The sequence below is a fragment of the Babylonia areolata genome, chromosome 5, assembly GCF_041734735.1.
Source record: "Babylonia areolata isolate BAREFJ2019XMU chromosome 5, ASM4173473v1, whole genome shotgun sequence".
Classification (NCBI taxonomy): Eukaryota; Metazoa; Mollusca; class Gastropoda; order Neogastropoda; family Buccinidae; genus Babylonia; species Babylonia areolata.
In genome coordinates this window covers 32,467,912-32,487,484 of record NC_134880.1, presented here as the reverse complement: position 1 = coordinate 32,487,484, position 19,573 = coordinate 32,467,912, and the positions used below count along the sequence as shown (strand labels likewise).

The window sequence follows — 19,573 nt, the reverse complement described above, 5'->3', positions numbered from 1 at the left end:
ATGTCTGACTGATGCCGTGCTCAAGACATGCGATCATGGCGAACTAAATCAACGAAGATTGCTTTCTTTAGTGATGTTCAGAAAGAACTGAAGCGTAAATTCAAAGGAGAAGACAGTAATGAACATTTATAGGACGATTCGATATAAAATAAGAGCAATCAAGAGAGTGGCCAAGACACCACTATCAGTGAGTGATCCAGGCTGCACAACCATAGCAGACGACACAAACTAACCAAATTATTAGCAGGACACAGTGTAGGTGATTTTCTTGGCACTCAACCAAGCAGTCTGATGAGAACTGGATAAAGTGATCATGTAAGAGGAGTGGAGAGGAGGGAGGTGGAGACTGGGGGGGCGTGGCCCCACATCCATATTATCACTTGGAGAAGACACAATGCATTGTGTATCTGTCTCTTAAAAAAAAAAAATAATAATGTGGTTGTTCTAGTATGATTTTGTGTGTGCAGATATCCATCTGTCCAGACAATATGATATTTTAGTGCAAATTACCTGACTAATGTTTGCAATGAATAAGTTGAAAATGTGACAAAAAACAAAACACTGATTTCAAAACAACAGCATGTCACTAAAAATATACAAAATGAGTAAAGATTATGTGTTTTGTATTCTTTATTCATTTACCTTTCAGAAAATATATACTTTTATGGGTCTTTCTCAAATAACAAAGAGCACAGAATTTTTGGAAAATTTATACCCGTTTTTTGTCAAAAACCCCTGGCAAATAGATTTCACTTGAATCTTATTTTCCTGGCAGCGAAAGGGTTAAGTAAACATATAAAATTCTTAACCTATATTGACATATATAGAAAGTCATGTTTGAGATATATTACTGCAGAGTATTATCATGTCAAATCTTGGCATGCAATCTAAAATGTCTTTTGTTGATGATCCAAATCCAAAAAATCACAACTGATGTTTGGGTTTGATGATAGCCTGACCTTGTTTTTCTTGTTCGCAATTAAAACACTTAGTGCTGCCAGTTAGCTCCCCTGACTTTCCCCACTTGTATGGGTAAGAAGTAAAACTGCCAAAAAACAACTGTTAGAACTGAACAACTGAAAACTTCCAAACTGATCAGTAGCACAATGAGTTAGCTGGGGACAAAATATAAAACGTCCTCCCTTCTCATGCTATCATGCAGTATCTCTATTTTTTGTTCGAAATTTGCACACACTGGTGACTTGTATACGAATCTGGGAAAACACACAGAGTATGAAACAGATTAAATTCAGAACGTTATATAGCCATGGTTGGGCCCCTTCATCTAAATCTGTTGTCTGCCTTGTGACTGAGAAGAAACTGGGTCAAACACCATTGTTGACATGCACTGTTCATGTAAACCAGTCACCGTGAAAATAACTCTCCTGCTCACAAGCACAGCAACACACTCTGCTTTTATTGGTTGCTATGGAGAGTGGAAAGGTCAATTAAAATATTCTTAGCTTATAACATCATATGCTTATAACACCCTTATGCAAATTAGGTGCCATCCAAAAATTCAAAACAATCTAAAGCTCCAATCAGGCTCCTTTGTCTAAAACAGTTGTAAACAGCAGGGCCTTGATCAGGGCCCTTCATCTAGAGTGAGTTAAAAGAAAAAACAAAAACAAATTCTGGACACACAGTGACACTAACCACATGGTTGACATCTTTACTGCATATGAATATTTCAAAGTGGATACTGAATTAATTAGAATGAATGATGATGATATGGACACTTCTATAGTGCCTATCCTCGGTCAGAGACCAAGCTCTAAGCACTTTACAAACACTGACTCATATGCACAACAGGCTGCCTTCCTGGGCAGAGCTGACTGACCGCTGCCATTTAGGTGCTCATCATTCATTTCCTGTGTCATTCAATCAGATTCCAGGCACACACCCATACGCACTCAGACAGACATGCAACATCTACGCGTATGACCGTTTTGTTTGTTTACCCCACAATGTAGGCAGCCATACTCCGTTTTCGGGGTTGCAGGGTATGTTCTGAATGCAGACATGGATTACAGGACCTTTTATGTGCGTATTTGATCTTCTGTGTGTGTATACACATAAAGGGAGTTCAGGCACTAGCAGGTCTGCACATAAGTTGACCTGGGAGATCGGAAAAATCTCCGCCCTTTACCCACCAGACGCCGTTACTGAGATTCAAACCTGGGACCCTCAGACTGAAAGTCCAATGCTTTAACCACTCGGCTATTGCACCCATCAAATGACCATAAAAGAGAAACTGAATGGACCGATTGTAGTTTCTGTAAGCCTGTCAAACACGCAGATCTGGAGAAAACAGCTTCATGTTGCCTGAGGTGATGGCAACGTCTGCTTTACCACAGACTTTAAAGAATTTCTTAAATAATCGAGATACACCCAAATAGCATGATTTAAAAGGCGTTATCGCATCGTATACCAAAATCTATTTATCATGCTAAAGAAACATAAATCTAGATATCAATTTTTTAACTTCATTGGTAGGTGCTCTTAAGCCCTGGGAGTAAGTCTACTTCCTCTTGAACTGAATGTGTTCCGTTTAGACCTGCCAATATATCTTTTCTTTTCTTTTTTTTTCTCTAAAGCTATATATTACTAAATACACCCCTGAAAACAGAGTATGGCTGCCTACATGTCGGGGTAAAAATGGTCATACATGTAAAAACCAACTCGTGTATATACAAGTGAATGTGGGAGTTGCAGCCCACAAGCAAAGGAAAGAAAAAAATTACTAAATACAGAACACATTTTCGCAACTGTTTTTTTTTTAACCGGACAAAGTGTGTATAACAAGTGCCTTGAAGGCCTTGCCTCTCTTGTTTAAAAGGTATTTACTTATCTCAGTTTTGTCCCTCAGGAAGTCTCCCATGTCATCAAAAACCCATTCAGTGGGCAGAGAATGTTATGAAAAAGTGCTTTCCCCTTGTAATGGCATTTTGAAGATTCAGGGAATTTTTTTTTTAAATCACACAAAACTATAATAGATACATATATAAGGTCAATGTTCTTGTAAAGTAAAATGAATAAGAAATCTGAAGTCGGCTTTTACCCCATTTATTTTGATTGCATATAACTTTTCAGGCATTTCAAAGTGAAAATAATTTAATAATAAAAGGAAATTTTCTATCTAAAATTACGTTTAAATAACATACTTACCGTGACCCAACTTGTGCAGACTCCGGCAGGGGTCTGACATTCCTGTCCTGTGCAAACTACTATCCGCATATGCGGAGAAAACGAAACTACGGCCGATAACCTCCCGGAAGTAGGTAACCTCCCCTTTGTCCCGCTGGCTAGCGCCCTCTTTTTCCAGCAGCCATCATGACTCCTAAAATATAGCTGGAAATTACATGCTTGTTGGCAGTATATACCTGTAGGTGAAATTAAAACAGGTTATAAGTTTATGATAACAATCACAACTCTTTGAGATATGCAAGTAAATAGCTGACCTTACAATGATAGACATGGGTTCAACTGAGCAGTCAAGTTTTGTAACAACAAAGCTTGTAATAGTAAAGAACTTTTATGGATTCAGCAAAAATCTGCTGATTGTGATAAGCTGAAAAATTAAACAGCCTTCTGAGGGTCAAGATATACTCACCTTCATCATTTCCTGAATGGCATATTTCTCATTCTTGCGTTTTGTTTCCTCTTTCTGTTTCAGATCCTCTTCTGTCCTCTTCCGTGTGTTTTCAATTGCTTCTTCCCTCTTACAACGCATTATTTCTTTATCACCTTGAAAAAACAAACAAAATGTTATCACCTGATGGATAATTTATGATATTCATATTCAATTTCTTTATTTTTTAAATGTTAGTTCATTAACTGCATTTGCATACTTTCCTTATTTAAACTGAAAACCATGTAATGTTCATATGATTAAATTCAAAATGTCCTCAAAAACTAAAGGAATGTTTCCTTCTAAAATTGTTATTCATGCAAACATGAGTCAAGAGCGCAAATCAAAAATGGACTGAGATAAATTTCTTTTTTTAATAAAATACTGTTCTAATTCAGAATAGATATGAAGCTTTTGACCAGAAAAAGCACAAACTATGCACTGTCATTCCTTTCAAGTTTCAGCCCATGATTTGTTAGAAAGGATTCACCAGCCTCCACATACAATTTGTACTCAAGGATATGATGAAATGGAAATGTCTTAATATCCCCAGATATCACTCAGCTGCTACTTTGATCCCTTGTCCTAAGATTAAATCTAGATACATCAATTATGTAAGGACCAGTACTTTGCACAATTATCCCGTGCAGTGCCAGACAATTTTGTATAAAAATGTGCTCTCCCCTTGCTAGGGAATTTTGAGGATTCAGGGTAATTGTCTTTTAAATTCCAGCACAAAAACTATAGGTCATAGGAGATACAGAACAAAAGTAAATGTTTCTGTGAAAGAAAATGAATGTGGATTCTAAATCAGGGCCTTTTTCTCAATTATTTTGAATGTAGATAACTATTCAGCCATTTCTAAGTGAAGATAATAACTTTAATGCATTAAAATTCTATTTCCAATTCCACAGAATGACATCCCAAATGAAAACAAACAAAATATGGCTGGAAACAGCATGCTTAAAAAAAGGCTTTAAAGTTTAACTCTTGTTATCATGTAAATGAATGACTGTCCCAGCAATGACAAAGCCAGGTTTGGTCAAGATAAAAATTCAATCATGTTCTCAGAAAGTGAGCTGTTAGCTTTTCTTACACCCCAAGAATACCCCCCCTTTAGAGCAGAAAGCGCTTTGATGATTTTCTCTTCCTTCTGGTTGTGACTGAGCCAATAAAGTGTCTGCTGTGCATCTGGTTTGCCATCTCAAAAATTTGGAGAAAAATATGCCAAAAAGTGTAGGGGTGAGCACGCAACCCTGCTTGATACCACTGCTTATTTGGAATGGGTCAGACACTGCTCCATTGTAGCACACTGTGCTGTACATGTCCTTGTGACAGGATTCGACAATGGCCTGTAATTTAGGGGGACAACCTAATTTCCTCAGAAGTGTGAACAGTCCGCTCCTGCTCACTAGATCAAAGACCTTTGTCAGGTCGATGAAGGCATGGCAGAGTGGTTGATTTTGCTGTCTGCATTTTTCCTGCAGCTGTCTGACGGAGAATATCATGTTGATGGTAAATCTGCCTGCCCTAAACTAAACTGCAACTCTGGGTATATGCATGCTGCCAGAACTTGCATTCGGGCCACGCTGTTACAGCTGCTGTGGTCACCCTTGTTCTTGTACAGGGTCACGATCTTCACATCTCGCATGTCCTGCTGTACAGGATCAGTTCTGCTGCTTGCCATACTTAGCTGAATTTATAATCTTAATTTAAGTCACCTGAAATGGGTCAGTTTTAGCGAGCTTGTCACTGAAAATTACAAACTGCGTTAAATCAGTTTAACATAGGGAAACACAAATGGTATCGATTTAAAGATGGAACTGCGATGATTCTGCCAGTATATAATACTTGTAGTCTACTGATCCGACAAAAGAGATATTTGATTAAATATAGTGTGTCAGAAACACAGTTTTCACCTCAGTCAAAGCCGTTAAGCGATGCTAGTTGTGCAGTGAATGTCGTTAAGTGTCGACAATGAAAATCAGCAGAACTTATCTTTGGAAGCAAAATTCAAACAAATCCTCTGTAACTTGAAGATCTAGAAACCAGACTGTGATGAAGAAAAATAATCAGACATCAGGCAAAGCATTTTTTGCTGTGGTAAGAACTACAAAGAAAGCTGGACACATCATTCATAGCAGAGCCATTTCAAGTTGTTGAGAAAACAGGCAACAAAGTGAAATTCAAGTCTCCAGATGATGCAGCTTATTCATGCATCTATTCACAAGTAAAAAGGATTCTTTGTTCGCAGTGAAGAAGCAATAGCAAGTTTCCCATCAACTTCAACCACTGATCAAGTTGATAACTCTAAGAAGAAGACAAGTGACCAGAGACTATACCCTACCATCCACATCCCACATCAACATCTGGATACCAGTAATCAACTCAAACATCATCTCCTTCCCCACAGATGGCAAGGTCCACAAGCCTGATGAGTCCCCATCACTTGCTTTGACTGCAATACTGTATCTGAGAGAAGTCATTCAAACCTACACACCCCCATGACAACTCAGATCATCTTCTGATTCACAGCAGCTACTTGTTCCCCGTGTTAAAACCCAGTCCTTCGATGATTCTTGCTTTTCTAATTCAGCTCCATCTGTCTGGAACAGTTTCTCTCACAATCTTCGCCACTCTCCCTCATTTCAATCTTTCAAAACTGGTCTGAAAACACATCTTTTTGAAAACGCCTATGTATAGACCTTCCATCCCTTTTCAACGACATTTAGTTATAAGCCATGCGAACTCTCTCTCTCTCTCTCTCTCTCTCTCTCTCTGTGATTAAGTTGGTCTTTGAATCTGTTTTATGCTTTTTTGCATTAAATCATTATTTCTTCTTCTTCCTTTTGTAAGTTATTGCAAATGAAACCTCTTTTTAAATGCACATTTTCACTTAGTTAAAGGCCTTGTTTTACACTGGCTGAAAAGAGATGGAGTTGATTACTGGTGAGAATTTCTGGAAAACACTTTTTATTTTCTTGAGTGTTGCATGACAGGGAATATTGTCTTTTTATCTAAATGCATTACATGAATTAAGAACAGAAAACAACATCAACACAACATTCTAAAGGCACTACAAGATTCCATACCAACATATGGTGACTGCAGTCTTCCCCAAAGAGCTGGTTCTTTTTTGTTGAGTTTGAAGAGCACAGCACCACTGCCAATTTGTGCAGTACCATGAGTATCATCCACTTGTGCATTTAGTAGACATTCAAATATGTATGGGGGATAGCTGACCTAAAACAGATCATAACAAGTCATAATTTATTTTTCATTAAATGTACAATCTTAAATAAATAAAACATAAGGTTATTAACAAGTGGTGCAACTGACTTCCACACAGAAGTATGGCTGAAAGATGATACTTGTTATGACTCTTTTGTATAACTACACAAGTGTGTGTGCTTGGCAGTTTCTAGCTATTTCAGTATCCCTCAAAATGACCAGCTTAAGAAAAACAATGCAATGGCAGAAAGAGCATCAGATGCAAGCAAGCTTCCTCCCTCCTAACATGTATCAGAGCACACACCAATTTCCTAATTGATAAGTACTAAAGTAGAATATACTATCTTGTTAATAAATTCTGCATGAGTAGACTGTAGAGTGTATATCACTTCAAATGTGAACATACAAACATGACAATACTGGTGTCTCTATTGTAAGTTTCTTCAACAGCCAGCCCGCAATGCAACATAATACTGATGCAAGATTTGATCATTAATAATAATAATAATAATAAAGCGCCTTACATCATCCAGTAGACTATAAACATGCCTTAAAAAACACATCAACCGCTATCTGACAATAGAAAACATCCAGGGTGTTCATATGAATGAAAAATCACACTTAAGAGATGAATCAGATTATAAAAGCTATGAAATAAATTAGGCTTAGATTAAAACAAAATGCATTTCATAGAACACACACACACACACACACACACACACACACGTGCGCACGCACGCGCGCACACACGCACACACATATATAGATGTCCCTCCCTTACAGATGCACACACATGCTCACAGACAGACACACACACGCTGACATTAAATATCAACTGCACTAAAAACAAAATTGCATAAAAATTAAGATATTTCTTATTTACTAACATAGAATTCTGTTCGGACATACTAACATGCCTACACACTTACACACGCATACCAGAGCACTGTACCCTCACAAACACATGCACACACACACACACACACACATTAAAAAAATAACCAGACAGAAAAAATGCCATCACATCTAAGACCAAAACTACATAAAATACGCGATGCATTAAAACAGGACTACAAAAATACTAATACAAAGATACTTGTTAACAGGCATACCTTTATTTAACCGTTTCGCCCAGAACAAAAATGCTTACGGAAAAGGTAAGTTTTCAGATCTGACTTAAAGGAATGTAGATCAGAGGCATTCCTGAGAGATGAAGGTATAGAGTTCAACACTTGGGGAACCTGAGCTCTGAAAGACCTATTTCCAGTGCATTTCAGATTAGTCCTTGGAACTTCAAGCAGCTTTTCAGAACTGGATCTTAATGTTCTGTGCGGTTCGTACATTTCCAATACAGAGGAGAGATACAATGGAAGAGACTTGTCAAAATGTTTAAAGGCGAATGTTGCTAACTTATACTGAATGCGGGACTCAATTGGAAGCCAGTGTAACCAATTCAGCAGAGGTGTAACAGGATCAGATTTCTTTTTGGCGAGAACCAGTTGTGCAGCATTGTTCTGAATTTTCTGTAATCTGTTGTAAAGTGTAATGCTGAGTGATGCCAACAAAAGGCACTGGTAACACACAATAACTGTCATCTGTCACCATTCTCAGTTAATTCATGGTCTATTGTCAGTAACATCTCACCCTTAATACCGAATACTTTACTATCAGCAACAGCTCACCCTTAACCTCTTCAGTGACAGGCATTATTTTGGGTTGTGCTTCCATTTTGCCAGATGGTTTTTGGTTGCACATGGTAATGATTAATAAACTTTTTTTTTTTAAACGAACATGCACAATCATAGCAACACAACACACATCCTTCATGTGCCATACCTGCCTCTGCCAGGCCCACTCACCTTATGCTCACTTTCAGACATCAAAAAGGTTAGCAGTGACCCATCTGGCACACAGTGCAGGGAAGGGGGGGGCTGGGGGGGTGGGGGGGAAGGGGGAATACAGTTCAGATTTTCACCTGCAGGCTGATTCCCTTCTTTGATCAATGACAACGTGATTTTAAAAAAGAAGAAGAAAAAACACTGATTCATGCAACCACCCCCTTTATCAATTTCTCCTTCCCACCATGCCTCGAGTAAAGGTGACAGGTTAAATTGTCTTTGAGGATAACTCTGGGTTGGCCACAAAGGTATTCTTGACCTCCTGTCTGCTCTCTCTCTCTCTCTCTCTCTCTGTCCTTTGTTGCAACATAGCTCTACTGTTACCCACACACCCCTCCCTCTAAACAAATCCTCACTCTCACTTTCATTCACATCAAGCGAACCATCTGACAAGATTGTCACCACAAGCACTAACTGCATCATCTTCAATGATTTACAAAGCTTCTGCAACATTACGGGTGACAAAATCACAAAGGGTATTTGCAACACACTGCTGTTTCAAGCCATGAGAGTTTTCTGAGAGGGGTACTGACAATAATATTCAGTAATTACCATACTGAGCGTGACTGACTGTTTCTTTTTATGGATAATGATTGGAGGTATATCAAGGTTCCTGACTGGTGGCTATTGGGACACATTAACTATAAGATGTAAGTGTAAAAAATCCTGGAATGACGCTGATATGTGTATTATGGGGCAAATGGCAAAGCATCTTTGTTGACGAATATATATATATATATATATATATATATATATATAAACACAAAACACAAGATAACTCCTGGACTTGGTTGGCACCACTCCATGAAAATCATTCCACAAGGGTAGATTCTCAGAATCCTTTCTTTTTTCTTCTTTTTTTATTATTTTTTTATCTCCCCTCCCCCCCTCCTCCCCTTTTTTTCTCCCTACATGTTTTATATTTAATTTCTTTTTTTGTTGTTGTTTAATTAACTAATATGATTATTGTTATTGTTATTATTATCATTATCATTATCTTTTTCTTTTTATTCATTTATTTTATTTAAATTATTGCCAGAGTCAGATTACATTGCTTCACTATGTTGACAACTCTTCTGTAATGACGTATTTACAGACAATACAGAATACATCACAAACAAGATGCTCTCCTGATGAAGCCTCATAGGGGAAAATTTGAGAGTAAAATTTAGCCAAGCGCTCAGCTGGCTTCAAAAATTGTTTCACACACGAGCTCTATAGCAGACGCCATTTTCGCAACTGACCTGCTGCCTTTCAATCACTCAGGCATAAGGCACAACACCATTCCAAATTTGAATAATAGGTGCCCATTCTAAACTGCTCCAAACATCTATTACATCAAGTGTCTGTATCGTTCGCTGCAATATTATATTTGTTGTGCTTACACACACACTTTAATCAGTTAGAAGCATATTTGATTTCAGTTTAATCGTTCGTCAGTGTAAAGATTTCAACTGATGCTCAGCTTATGTCATTTTGTCTTTCCGTCACACATAACGCTAGTCTACAATTCTGTATGTGACTGCTGTTGGAAACTAAAACCACACCACTATTGTAGTGTTTGGATGAGAATAGATCGGACGTTTAGAAATTACAAAGCTGATTTTCATTGTCGACACTTAACGACATTCACTGCACAACTAGCATCGCTCATCGGCTTTAAATCGATGCCATTTGTGTTTGCCTACGTTAAACTGATTTAACGCAGTTTGTAATTTTCAGTGAGAAGCTCACTAAAACTGACCCTTTTCAGGTGACTTAAATTAAGATTATATATTCATCTTAAATAATCAACACTTCATTTTATACTCATTAGAAAATAGGTGTTGAGCTGTTTCTTTTGTGACCAATCCGATGTAAATCAGTTCAGGAATCATTCAGAAATCTATCATTGAACACCTTGTAACAAACACAATTCTAATCAAATTCAGCCTGATTTGAGCCGATTTGCTTCGCAGCACACACGGACGTCATTGCAGTCCACTTAACTTGCATAAACAGCCGCAGCAAGTGATGACTAGTCACTTTCCACCTGGCCAGTCACTGGCTAGAGCCTGCTCTCTCTCTCTCTCTCTCTCTCTCTCTTCAAACACTGTGTGGTACCCCAGTGGCCAATGTCTCATCACACTGCTTGTTGTAAGTATGCATTGTGTGAGGATAAGTTATTGTGCTGATGATTTGTAAATTGTATTCTTCAACACAGTACTTGTGTTCATATGAGTATGTTGATATTGCCTTAGGTTTACATGGTTCAGTTATTGCTTTGACATATAGTCACAGCTCAGCTATGATTGATCTAAATAAATGCCATGTCGTCATATGCGTGTAGCAGCATTCCATTTCATTCTTTTCAACGTCACAGTCAATGACATCTCTGGACACTGATAGTTTGTTCAAGAATGTTCTATGATGACACATTCTTTCCCATTTGCTGTCACTGATGAAGGTTAGGTTCCTTATCCCGCTTCGGCAGAGATTTAAAAGTTGAGCACAAGCTTAACTATGTTGATATTTGGTTTTGATGCAACGGATTACTTGTGTAAGTTAATTCACCACTTAATGGTTAAGCCATGATAGTTTTCAAATCACTGTATTGAGCACGGACTTACTATTTGGTTTCTCAGTTTGCCAGTATTTAATATTAAAGCCACTTATTCTATTACCTTGCTTATTATTCATGTACTGCTACAGTGGTTCACTGACTCTCGGTTACAGTGTGCTTAGTCAGGACTCTATAATATGTGTAGTATTCTGTTGTGGTGATTACAAGATAGTGTTGGATTAATATCAGTTATTGGTTAAAACCATCTGATATGTATCACAGTCTGTTAATTGTAATTTAGCTATCACATTCTCTCCTACAGCTTACTCCAGTACAGTGCTACTTGATAACTGATTAATTTGAGTCACTTTGACACAGTATAAGCTTTACATAATCTGTACCATCAGAGTACTTTCACTAAATCAGCATAGCTTCAACCACTTTAACTACAGTATTTAAGTGTATTAGAAATGTCATTTGATGTCAGTGTTTGGTCTTCACACATATGCATTATTTATTTGATGTTGTTGCCTACTCAGAACCAAGTGGTAGTCCTTCAGTACCAACGACGGACCAAGCAGAGGAGGAAACCTTTCCCAACGGCTGTGAAGGCGGAAGAGGATGACCTAAGGGCAGGGGGAGCTCTTATCCTTGGCTGGAAGTCCTCCCAGGAGATGGAACTCCGAAGAAAAAACCTGCGCCTGCTGAGGCCATCCTACACGTGGCAGTATCTACACTTGTGGGACTGTGAGCGTCGGTAGGCGAGAGAGTGGGAATGGGACTGCACAACTCCTCTTCACTGAAAAATGTCACCTGTGCTGGTCAGGCAACCAGATTAATGTTGGAATGACGAACTAGCCCTTCAACACCCTGCTTTCCCAAGCCCTGCAGCGATGGAGAAGTGGTAACGGGGACAGGCAGAGGATGCTGCTGGCAGTTCCTAGTCACGACTCTGCACGCAGGTGGCTGTGGGGTGATGGTCGTCTGCTATAGACTGGGGCAGATGCGGCACCCATATCCTCCCACAACGTCAGAGCAGCCCTTTTTAGGGACAGCACTGCTCTCCCCACATGGGGAAGGGGAGATAAAACGATCCCTAAACAAAGCCTGCCTTCCCTCGTACCTAGTAGGAAACCGCACCTACTTGGACATCCAACACTAGCTTGAAAACAAGAGAAGAAAAGAACCAGGAGTCATGCCCTGACTGGGTGCCTGGAATGTTCACACCTTTTAAGACAGAGACGACAGACCAGAAAGGCACACCGCGCTCACTGCTAGAGTGCTTGATCGCTACCACATGGACATCGCAGCCCTGAGCAAAACCAGGTTCGTTGGTGAAACCCAGGTGGAGGAAGTTGGAGGGGGCTACACCTTCTATTGCATTGGGAAGTCAGATGGCACCCCAAGAACCTCAGGCATGGGCTTTGCCATACAAACCAAACTTGCATGACAGCTTGACAGCCTTCCACGAGGGATAAACGACAGGCTGATGACCCTGCATCTGAAGCTGTCCGAGGATCGCTTCTCCACAGTCTATGTCCCGATGATGACCAACCCCGAAGACACCAAAGAAGCTTTCTACGAGGAGCTCAGCCGCACCATTTCAGTGGTAGACAGAAAGGACAGGCTGATCATCCTTGGGGATTTCAATGTCCGTGTCGGCATGGACTTCTCGTGGCCGAAAGTCCTGGGACAGCATGGCACTGGCAAGTGCAACTCCAATGGACTGCTTTTGCTCTCACTCTGCACACAGCATGGACTGACCATCACCAACACCCTCTTCCAACAAGCGGACAAGTACAAGAACACATGGATGCACCCCTGCTCCAAGCAATGGCACATGCTGGACTATGTGATTGTCCAGCAGAGGGACAGAGGTGATGTTTCCATTACACGCTGCATGAGAGGAGCAGTCTGTTGGTCGGACCATCGCCCGGTACGCAGCAAGATGAACATCAGACTTGCACGCAAGCTCCAACCAGCCAGGCAGAAACCTCCTAGGAAGCTGAACATCCACCGCCTCCCAATCACCAAGGATGTGCTGCAGCAGCAAATCCAAGCAGCTCGCCAAGAAACTCCTGCATCGACTGATGTAGAAGAGGTATGGAGCACCTTTAGAGATGCTGTATACACAGCAGCAGCTGACACACTCGACTTTGTACAGCGGAGCCACAAAGACTGGTTTGACGAGAATTACTCTGAGATCTCCAAGCTCCTGAACACACTGCATAAACAGCATCAGGAACACATTTCAATAAAGACTGCCAGAGGAAGAAGACCCAGTACCTGCAAACCAAGCAACTCGTACAGAAGAGGCTGTGTGAGATGAAGAACACCTGGTGTGAGAGAAAGTCCAAAGAGCTTCAGTCCGCTGCTGATGCTCACAACATGAAGACCTTCCATGATGGTCTCCGAGCTGTGTATGGGCCGAGAGTCACAGGATCAACCCTGTCCGAGCCTTGGACCAGACCACCCTCCTGACAGACAAGAAAGACATCCTTGCCCGCTGGGCAGAGCACTTCAACACCCTCCTCAACAGGGACTTGTCCGTATCTGACAAGGTAATTGCAGCCCTCCCACAGCTACCAGTCAATGACTCGCTAGCTGCCCCTCCCACCAAAGCCAAGACCCGGAAGGCCCTGAAGCTAACAACGTCAGGAAAAGCACCAAGAGCGGATGGAATCCAGACCGACATCTACAAGTATGGTGGTGAGGTGCTGACAGACAAGAAGACCGCCCTGTTCCAGTCTATCTGGGAGAGAGGGCAGGTTATCCAGGATTTCAAGGATGCTTCAATTGTCCACATTTACAAATGGAAGGAGACAAAACATCCTGCGATAACCACCATGGAATCTCTCTCCTCTGCATTGCCAGCAAAATCTTCACCCACATCATACTGAACAGACTGGCTGACCATGTCTCCAACACAGTCATCCCTGAAGCACAGTGTGGCTTCTGCTCAGGCAGGGGAACATGTGACATGGTGTTTGCCAAATGCCAGATGCAAGAGAAGTGCCATGAGCAGAAATAGGAGCTCCACATGGTTTTTGTAGACCTGACTAAGGCCTTCAACATGGTGAACCACTGTGGTCTGTGGAAGATCCTCCTAAAGTTCGGATGCTTAGAGAGCCTAATCCAGCTGATTGTGTCATTCCACGATGGCATGCAGGCGAGAGTACTGGAAAATACTGACATGTTGGATCCATTCCCTGTGGTAAATGGAGTGAAGCAGGGCTGCATCCTGGCATCCACACTGTTCTCCATTCTCTCCTCTGCCATGCTGATTGACGCCTTTCAAGACTGTGATCGGGGAATCTACATTCAGTTTCACTTTTCAACTTGCAGAGACTCCATTCTAGGTCCAGGGTGCTTGAGGCACTGTTGAGAGAGTTCCTCTTCGCTGGTGACTGTGCACTTGCTGCACACACCCATGAGGACATGCAGTTCATTATGGACAGGTTCTCAACCTCCTGCAGGCACTTTGGACTCACAATCAGCCTCAGCAAGACCGAGCCCATGTCCCAACCAGCTAGCTCACAGAACGCCTCTGCTTCATGGGCAGCACCCTATGCAGCAACGGAGCCCTTGATGCAGAAGTGAGGCTGGTCATTGCCAAGGCCAGCTCCGCCTTTGGCAGACTCAACAACCAGCTGTGGAACAACAAAGGCATCAGGCTCAGCACCAAAATCAAAACCTAAAGAGCTGTTGTGCTGACCACCTTGTACTGCTGTGAAACATGGACGATGTATCGCCGTCACATTCAACAATTTGAGCAGTTTCACCAGAGATGCCTACGAAAGATCCTCAGCATAAAGTGGCAAGACAGGGTCTCCAACCTCCAGGTCCTAGAGAGGAGCGGCCTGCCCAGCATCGAAAGCCTGCTGATCCAGTGCCAGATATGCTGGACAGGACACGCTGTCCGCATGACAGACAGTGGGATTCCGAAGATGCTATTGTATGGCCAACTGAAGGAAGACCACCGTGAACTTGGAAGACCCTGTAAGCGCTTCAAGGACACCTTTAAGACAAACCTCAAAGTCTGTGACATAGACATCGCTTCCTGGGAAACTGATGCCTTTGACCGCTCTCGCTGGAGGATGCTGTGCATAAAGACGTTTGAAAACAAGAGAAGGCTGGCCATTAAGGAGAAGCGTGAGCGAAGGAAGCAGGACTCAACTTCTGGAAATGTTTTCCCTTGCAACACCTGTGGGAAGTGCTGCGCATCCAGAACCGGCCTCTTCTCCCATATGAGGACACACACCGACAGATAAGCGTGCCTGCCTACTCATCCACTGGTCTGATGGGAGACTCCATCCATCAATATATGATGTGCTTACTATCCACTTGCATTCCTGACATGCTGTACTTATGATATTTTGTTACTTGTGTCTTATCAGTGCACTGTCTTCTCTTAGCTCTTCTCCTCTTCTTCTTATCTCTCAATATTGTAAATAAAACAGTAGAAAAACCCCTTTTGTAACTGGTCTGCTATATGTCATGGGCTGGTGCATGGATCTATTCTATCCTTTAATTCAGTAAATTATCAGTAATTCTTTTGTACCATCCCCCTTAAAAATATAACACTCAGGTTCAAAGCTACAAAAAGAGAGAGAGAGAGAGAGAGAGAGAGAACAATTATTGGCTCACTTGAGTAAACAATGTGAGCCTATGTTTTAACCCGGTGTTCGGTTGTCTGTGTGTGTGTGTGTGTGTGTGTGTGTGTGTCCGTGGTAAACTTTAACATTGCCATTTTCTCTGCAAATACTTTGTCAGCTGACACCAAATTTGGCATAAAAATAGGAAAAATTCAGTTCTTTCAAGTCATCTTGTTTAAAACAATATTGCACCTCTTGGATGGGCCCAAAAAATTTTTAAAAAGAAGCCAAATTATATGCAAACTGAATTTACTGGGGTTTTTTTTGTTTTTTGTTTGTTTTTTTATTCTCTAAACTTGGCACTTTGATCTGATATTCTGACACAACAAGAGCAGTCATTTTTATCATTTCTTGTTCAAACAGGAACTTCTTTTGCTAAGCATGGGAATTATATTTATTTTGCATGTCTTTGGTGCAGATAGTAAAAAAGGGAAATTAATCTGTAATTAATGCTTGGGGGCTTAATTTGCTTTAAACTGATCTTTCTCATCTTTTTTTTTTTCTGCCCCATCATCTGCACCGTTTCAGTGGAATTACTCCCACACAGCTCATTTAGATTCCCCCATACACAGCCACACCCGGGTTCGTCCGTCGCAGTTCCAGCGTTGGCAGTCCACAGGGAACCATCGATGTTAGGTCGCCAGGAGGCCACACACCAGAAGAGACCCTGCACTGCTGCTGAGTCACTTCGGTGGTGTTCAGTGGTGCCTGTTCTGTTTTAAGGTACTTAGGACACCACCTACTAAGCCCCCTACTAACGATAATAATGGCTTAGTCGCAGAGCCAGACTGAGTGAGCGTCCCTCCCAGAGTGGAGACCGCCACCACGTCCCTCAAACAACAATATCTTTCCCCTATTTGTAAACACTTTGGGCTTATTTCCAAGATCAGGCGTAAATGCTCATAATAATATGTCACAGGGCACTAACGAGGTTAACTCACTCCAGACGAATAGTTTTCTCCCTTGCTTTTCCTTACAGACGACCCATTTGTTAGGGTCAGGAAATAAATCGCAAAAAATACAAAACATAAAGTAACTGAAAGAAACTCACTGTACTTGACGTACTGACCCCTCTCCTCACAACGTGTGAACGCCCACCCCCCTCCCTCTTCACTGCTCTCAGAAGCTGAGTCACTATCAGTACCTTCTTGCTAGAAGCTTTCTTCACTACAGATACTTTATTCAACGTCTTCATCATCCTCATCGATGTCAAAACCTTCAGTTTGAAGCATTTAAATCACTTCAGCAGCAGTGAAAGCCACTGTCATGATCTAGTTTGCTCAAAAAATTTCCACTTGTATTGCCTGCGACGCCATTTTCGATATGTATGCAGATTAACTTGTCGTGTGGGGTCCTGAACTCGCTGGCTTGCTGTGGAGTGTTTTGTTACAAAATCTCACGAAGAAACTTTCTATTTGACCCTGGACACATTCGCAATGCCCGGTGTAGCTATGATTGTTATGCTACCCCATGAGGAAAACGTGGAAATTTTTTTAAATTGTCGAAACCGCTATTGGGTTCCATCGTCCAGAATGCTACCTTATGTCAGGAATACTATGGCATTCCATCATCTGGGGTGAGTTAATACAGAGCACATTACTACCTCCAATAAGAGAAATTCATTACGCCATCACATTATTTACAAGAATACACTTTCTGTCAGCTGTACATACAAGCAATGCACATGAATACACATAAGAAGTAGAATTTCCATTTTATGAAAATACAAATTTCGGTTATCACATTGAAGATCAAAACAAAAATGACTTTAAAACAAAATGTGATATAGATATTGTGGAAATCCATGGACACTTATCTGTGCCACTGCTGCAGTGGAATATAGTAAATGTTGGTGTGCCTGTTTTTAGCCACTCTGACCATTCCTAACAAATTAGGATTATTACATATCAAATAAGTAACTGACTGCTCAATTATGCAATCTTCGTTTCGCAGACGACATCGACCTCATGGGGGGCACTAACACCGAGCTCCAGGATCTAACAAACAGGCTTACTACAAGAGCAAGTGCTTAAGGCATGGAGGTCAGCACAGAGAAGTCAAAGGTCATGGTCAACAGCACAACTAACATCAGTGCCAACATAACCATGAATGGTGAGCCCTTGGAAGAAGTGACCAGCTTCAAGTACCTGGGAGCAACCCTGTCCAAAGACGGCACCTGCACAGCAGAAATCCGAAATCGGATTAATTCTGCAATGGCAATGATGGCCAGACTGAACAGGGTATGGAAGAACAACATCAGACTCCACACAAAATTCCTGCTCTACAAGTCACTGGTGGTCTCCATCCTCTTATATGGATGTGAGACATGGACACTGATGGCAGAAACAGAAAGAAGAATCCAAGCATTCGAAACCAAGTGCTTGAGGAGACTACTACACATCTCCTACAAGGAGCACAAGACCAATGACTACGTGCGGAACCTGGTCAGCAACCTTGTTGGGCCCCAAGAACCACTGCTGGCGACTGTCAAACGACGGAAGATGGCATGGTTTGGTCACGTTTATACGACATAACACCCTCTCCAAAACCATCCTGCAAGGGACTGTAGAGGGAGGGCGCAGAAGGGGGCGGCAGAGAAAGAGCTGGTCCGACAACGTCAAGGAATGGACCAAAATGACGATGTCAGATCTCCTCACGACAGCTGCCAACAGAACGGCGTGGCGAACTATGACATCTTCCTCATGTCCCCCCAATGACCCCAGCGGTCGAGGGAATGAGTGAGTGAGTGAGTAAGTTCTGGGTGATGTGATGGCAAAATGAATATATACATCCAGTCGTAACTTCTTAAAACTCTAATACAAGATGTATGCAAAGAGTGTCTATGGGTGAGCTTGCACCTGCTTTTGTTTAGTAAAAATGTGTATGCGTGGGTGTGTGTGTGTGTGTGTGTGCATGTCTGTGTGTGTGTGTGTGCATGTGTGTGTGTGTGTGCGTGTGAGTGCATGTGTGTGTGTTTGCGTGCATGTGCGCGCACGTCTGTGTGTGTGTGTGTGTGTGTGTCTGTCTGTCTGTGTGTGCGTATGCATGTTTGTGTGCATATGCACATGTGTGAGAAAGGCAGTCAAGGTATAGTGTATGTAGGCGTGTGTACAATAAAAATGAGTTGAATTATTGTGTGTGTGTGTGTGTGTGTGTGTGCGTGGGTGATCAGTGAGATGGATACGAAAAAATTTTTTGCCTTTTGAGGGTAAATGGATAACCATAATATGCTTTTTTTTGCTTTTTTTTTTACATCTGGTCCTCTTGACAAAAATTAAAGAGATATAAGAAAACATAAAAGAAGAAGAAAAAAAGAAAGCAAAGTATTTACAATATGTTAATATAAATAAAATAATAATAATACAAACATGTGCTAAATATCAATCTATACATTTGTAAACATTCATGTACAGTTCAAAGCTATGTACAAACAATAAAGTGAATGGGAACAGAGAAGGCAAGAATAAAAGAGGAAAGAACAAAAGATAAGGTGAAGAAACAGTGACTGAGTGAGACAGGCAAATTAACATATGAGAAAGAGGTGAATAGAGAGGAAAGTACACACTATCATAATCAATAAAACTTTGTGGGTAATCAAAATACTTTGATATGATAA

At 41.2% G+C, this 19,573-nt stretch overlaps 1 protein-coding gene across 2 annotated transcripts in view; it reads right to left on the bottom strand.

Moving 5' to 3' along the window:
• Nucleotides 1-19,573, bottom strand: part of LOC143282032 (dynein axonemal assembly factor 4-like) — a 73,408-nt gene that overhangs the window by 52,503 nt on the left and 1,332 nt on the right. For both annotated transcript variants that reach the window (XM_076587457.1, XM_076587456.1), the window contains exons 2-3: nucleotides 6,724-6,874; nucleotides 3,614-3,747 (exon numbers count right to left, since the gene is read on the bottom strand). In XM_076587457.1, coding sequence (XP_076443572.1) covers nucleotides 3,614-3,747; nucleotides 6,724-6,874 — 285 coding nt within the window. The remainder of the gene's footprint in view (nucleotides 1-3,613; nucleotides 3,748-6,723; nucleotides 6,875-19,573) is intronic.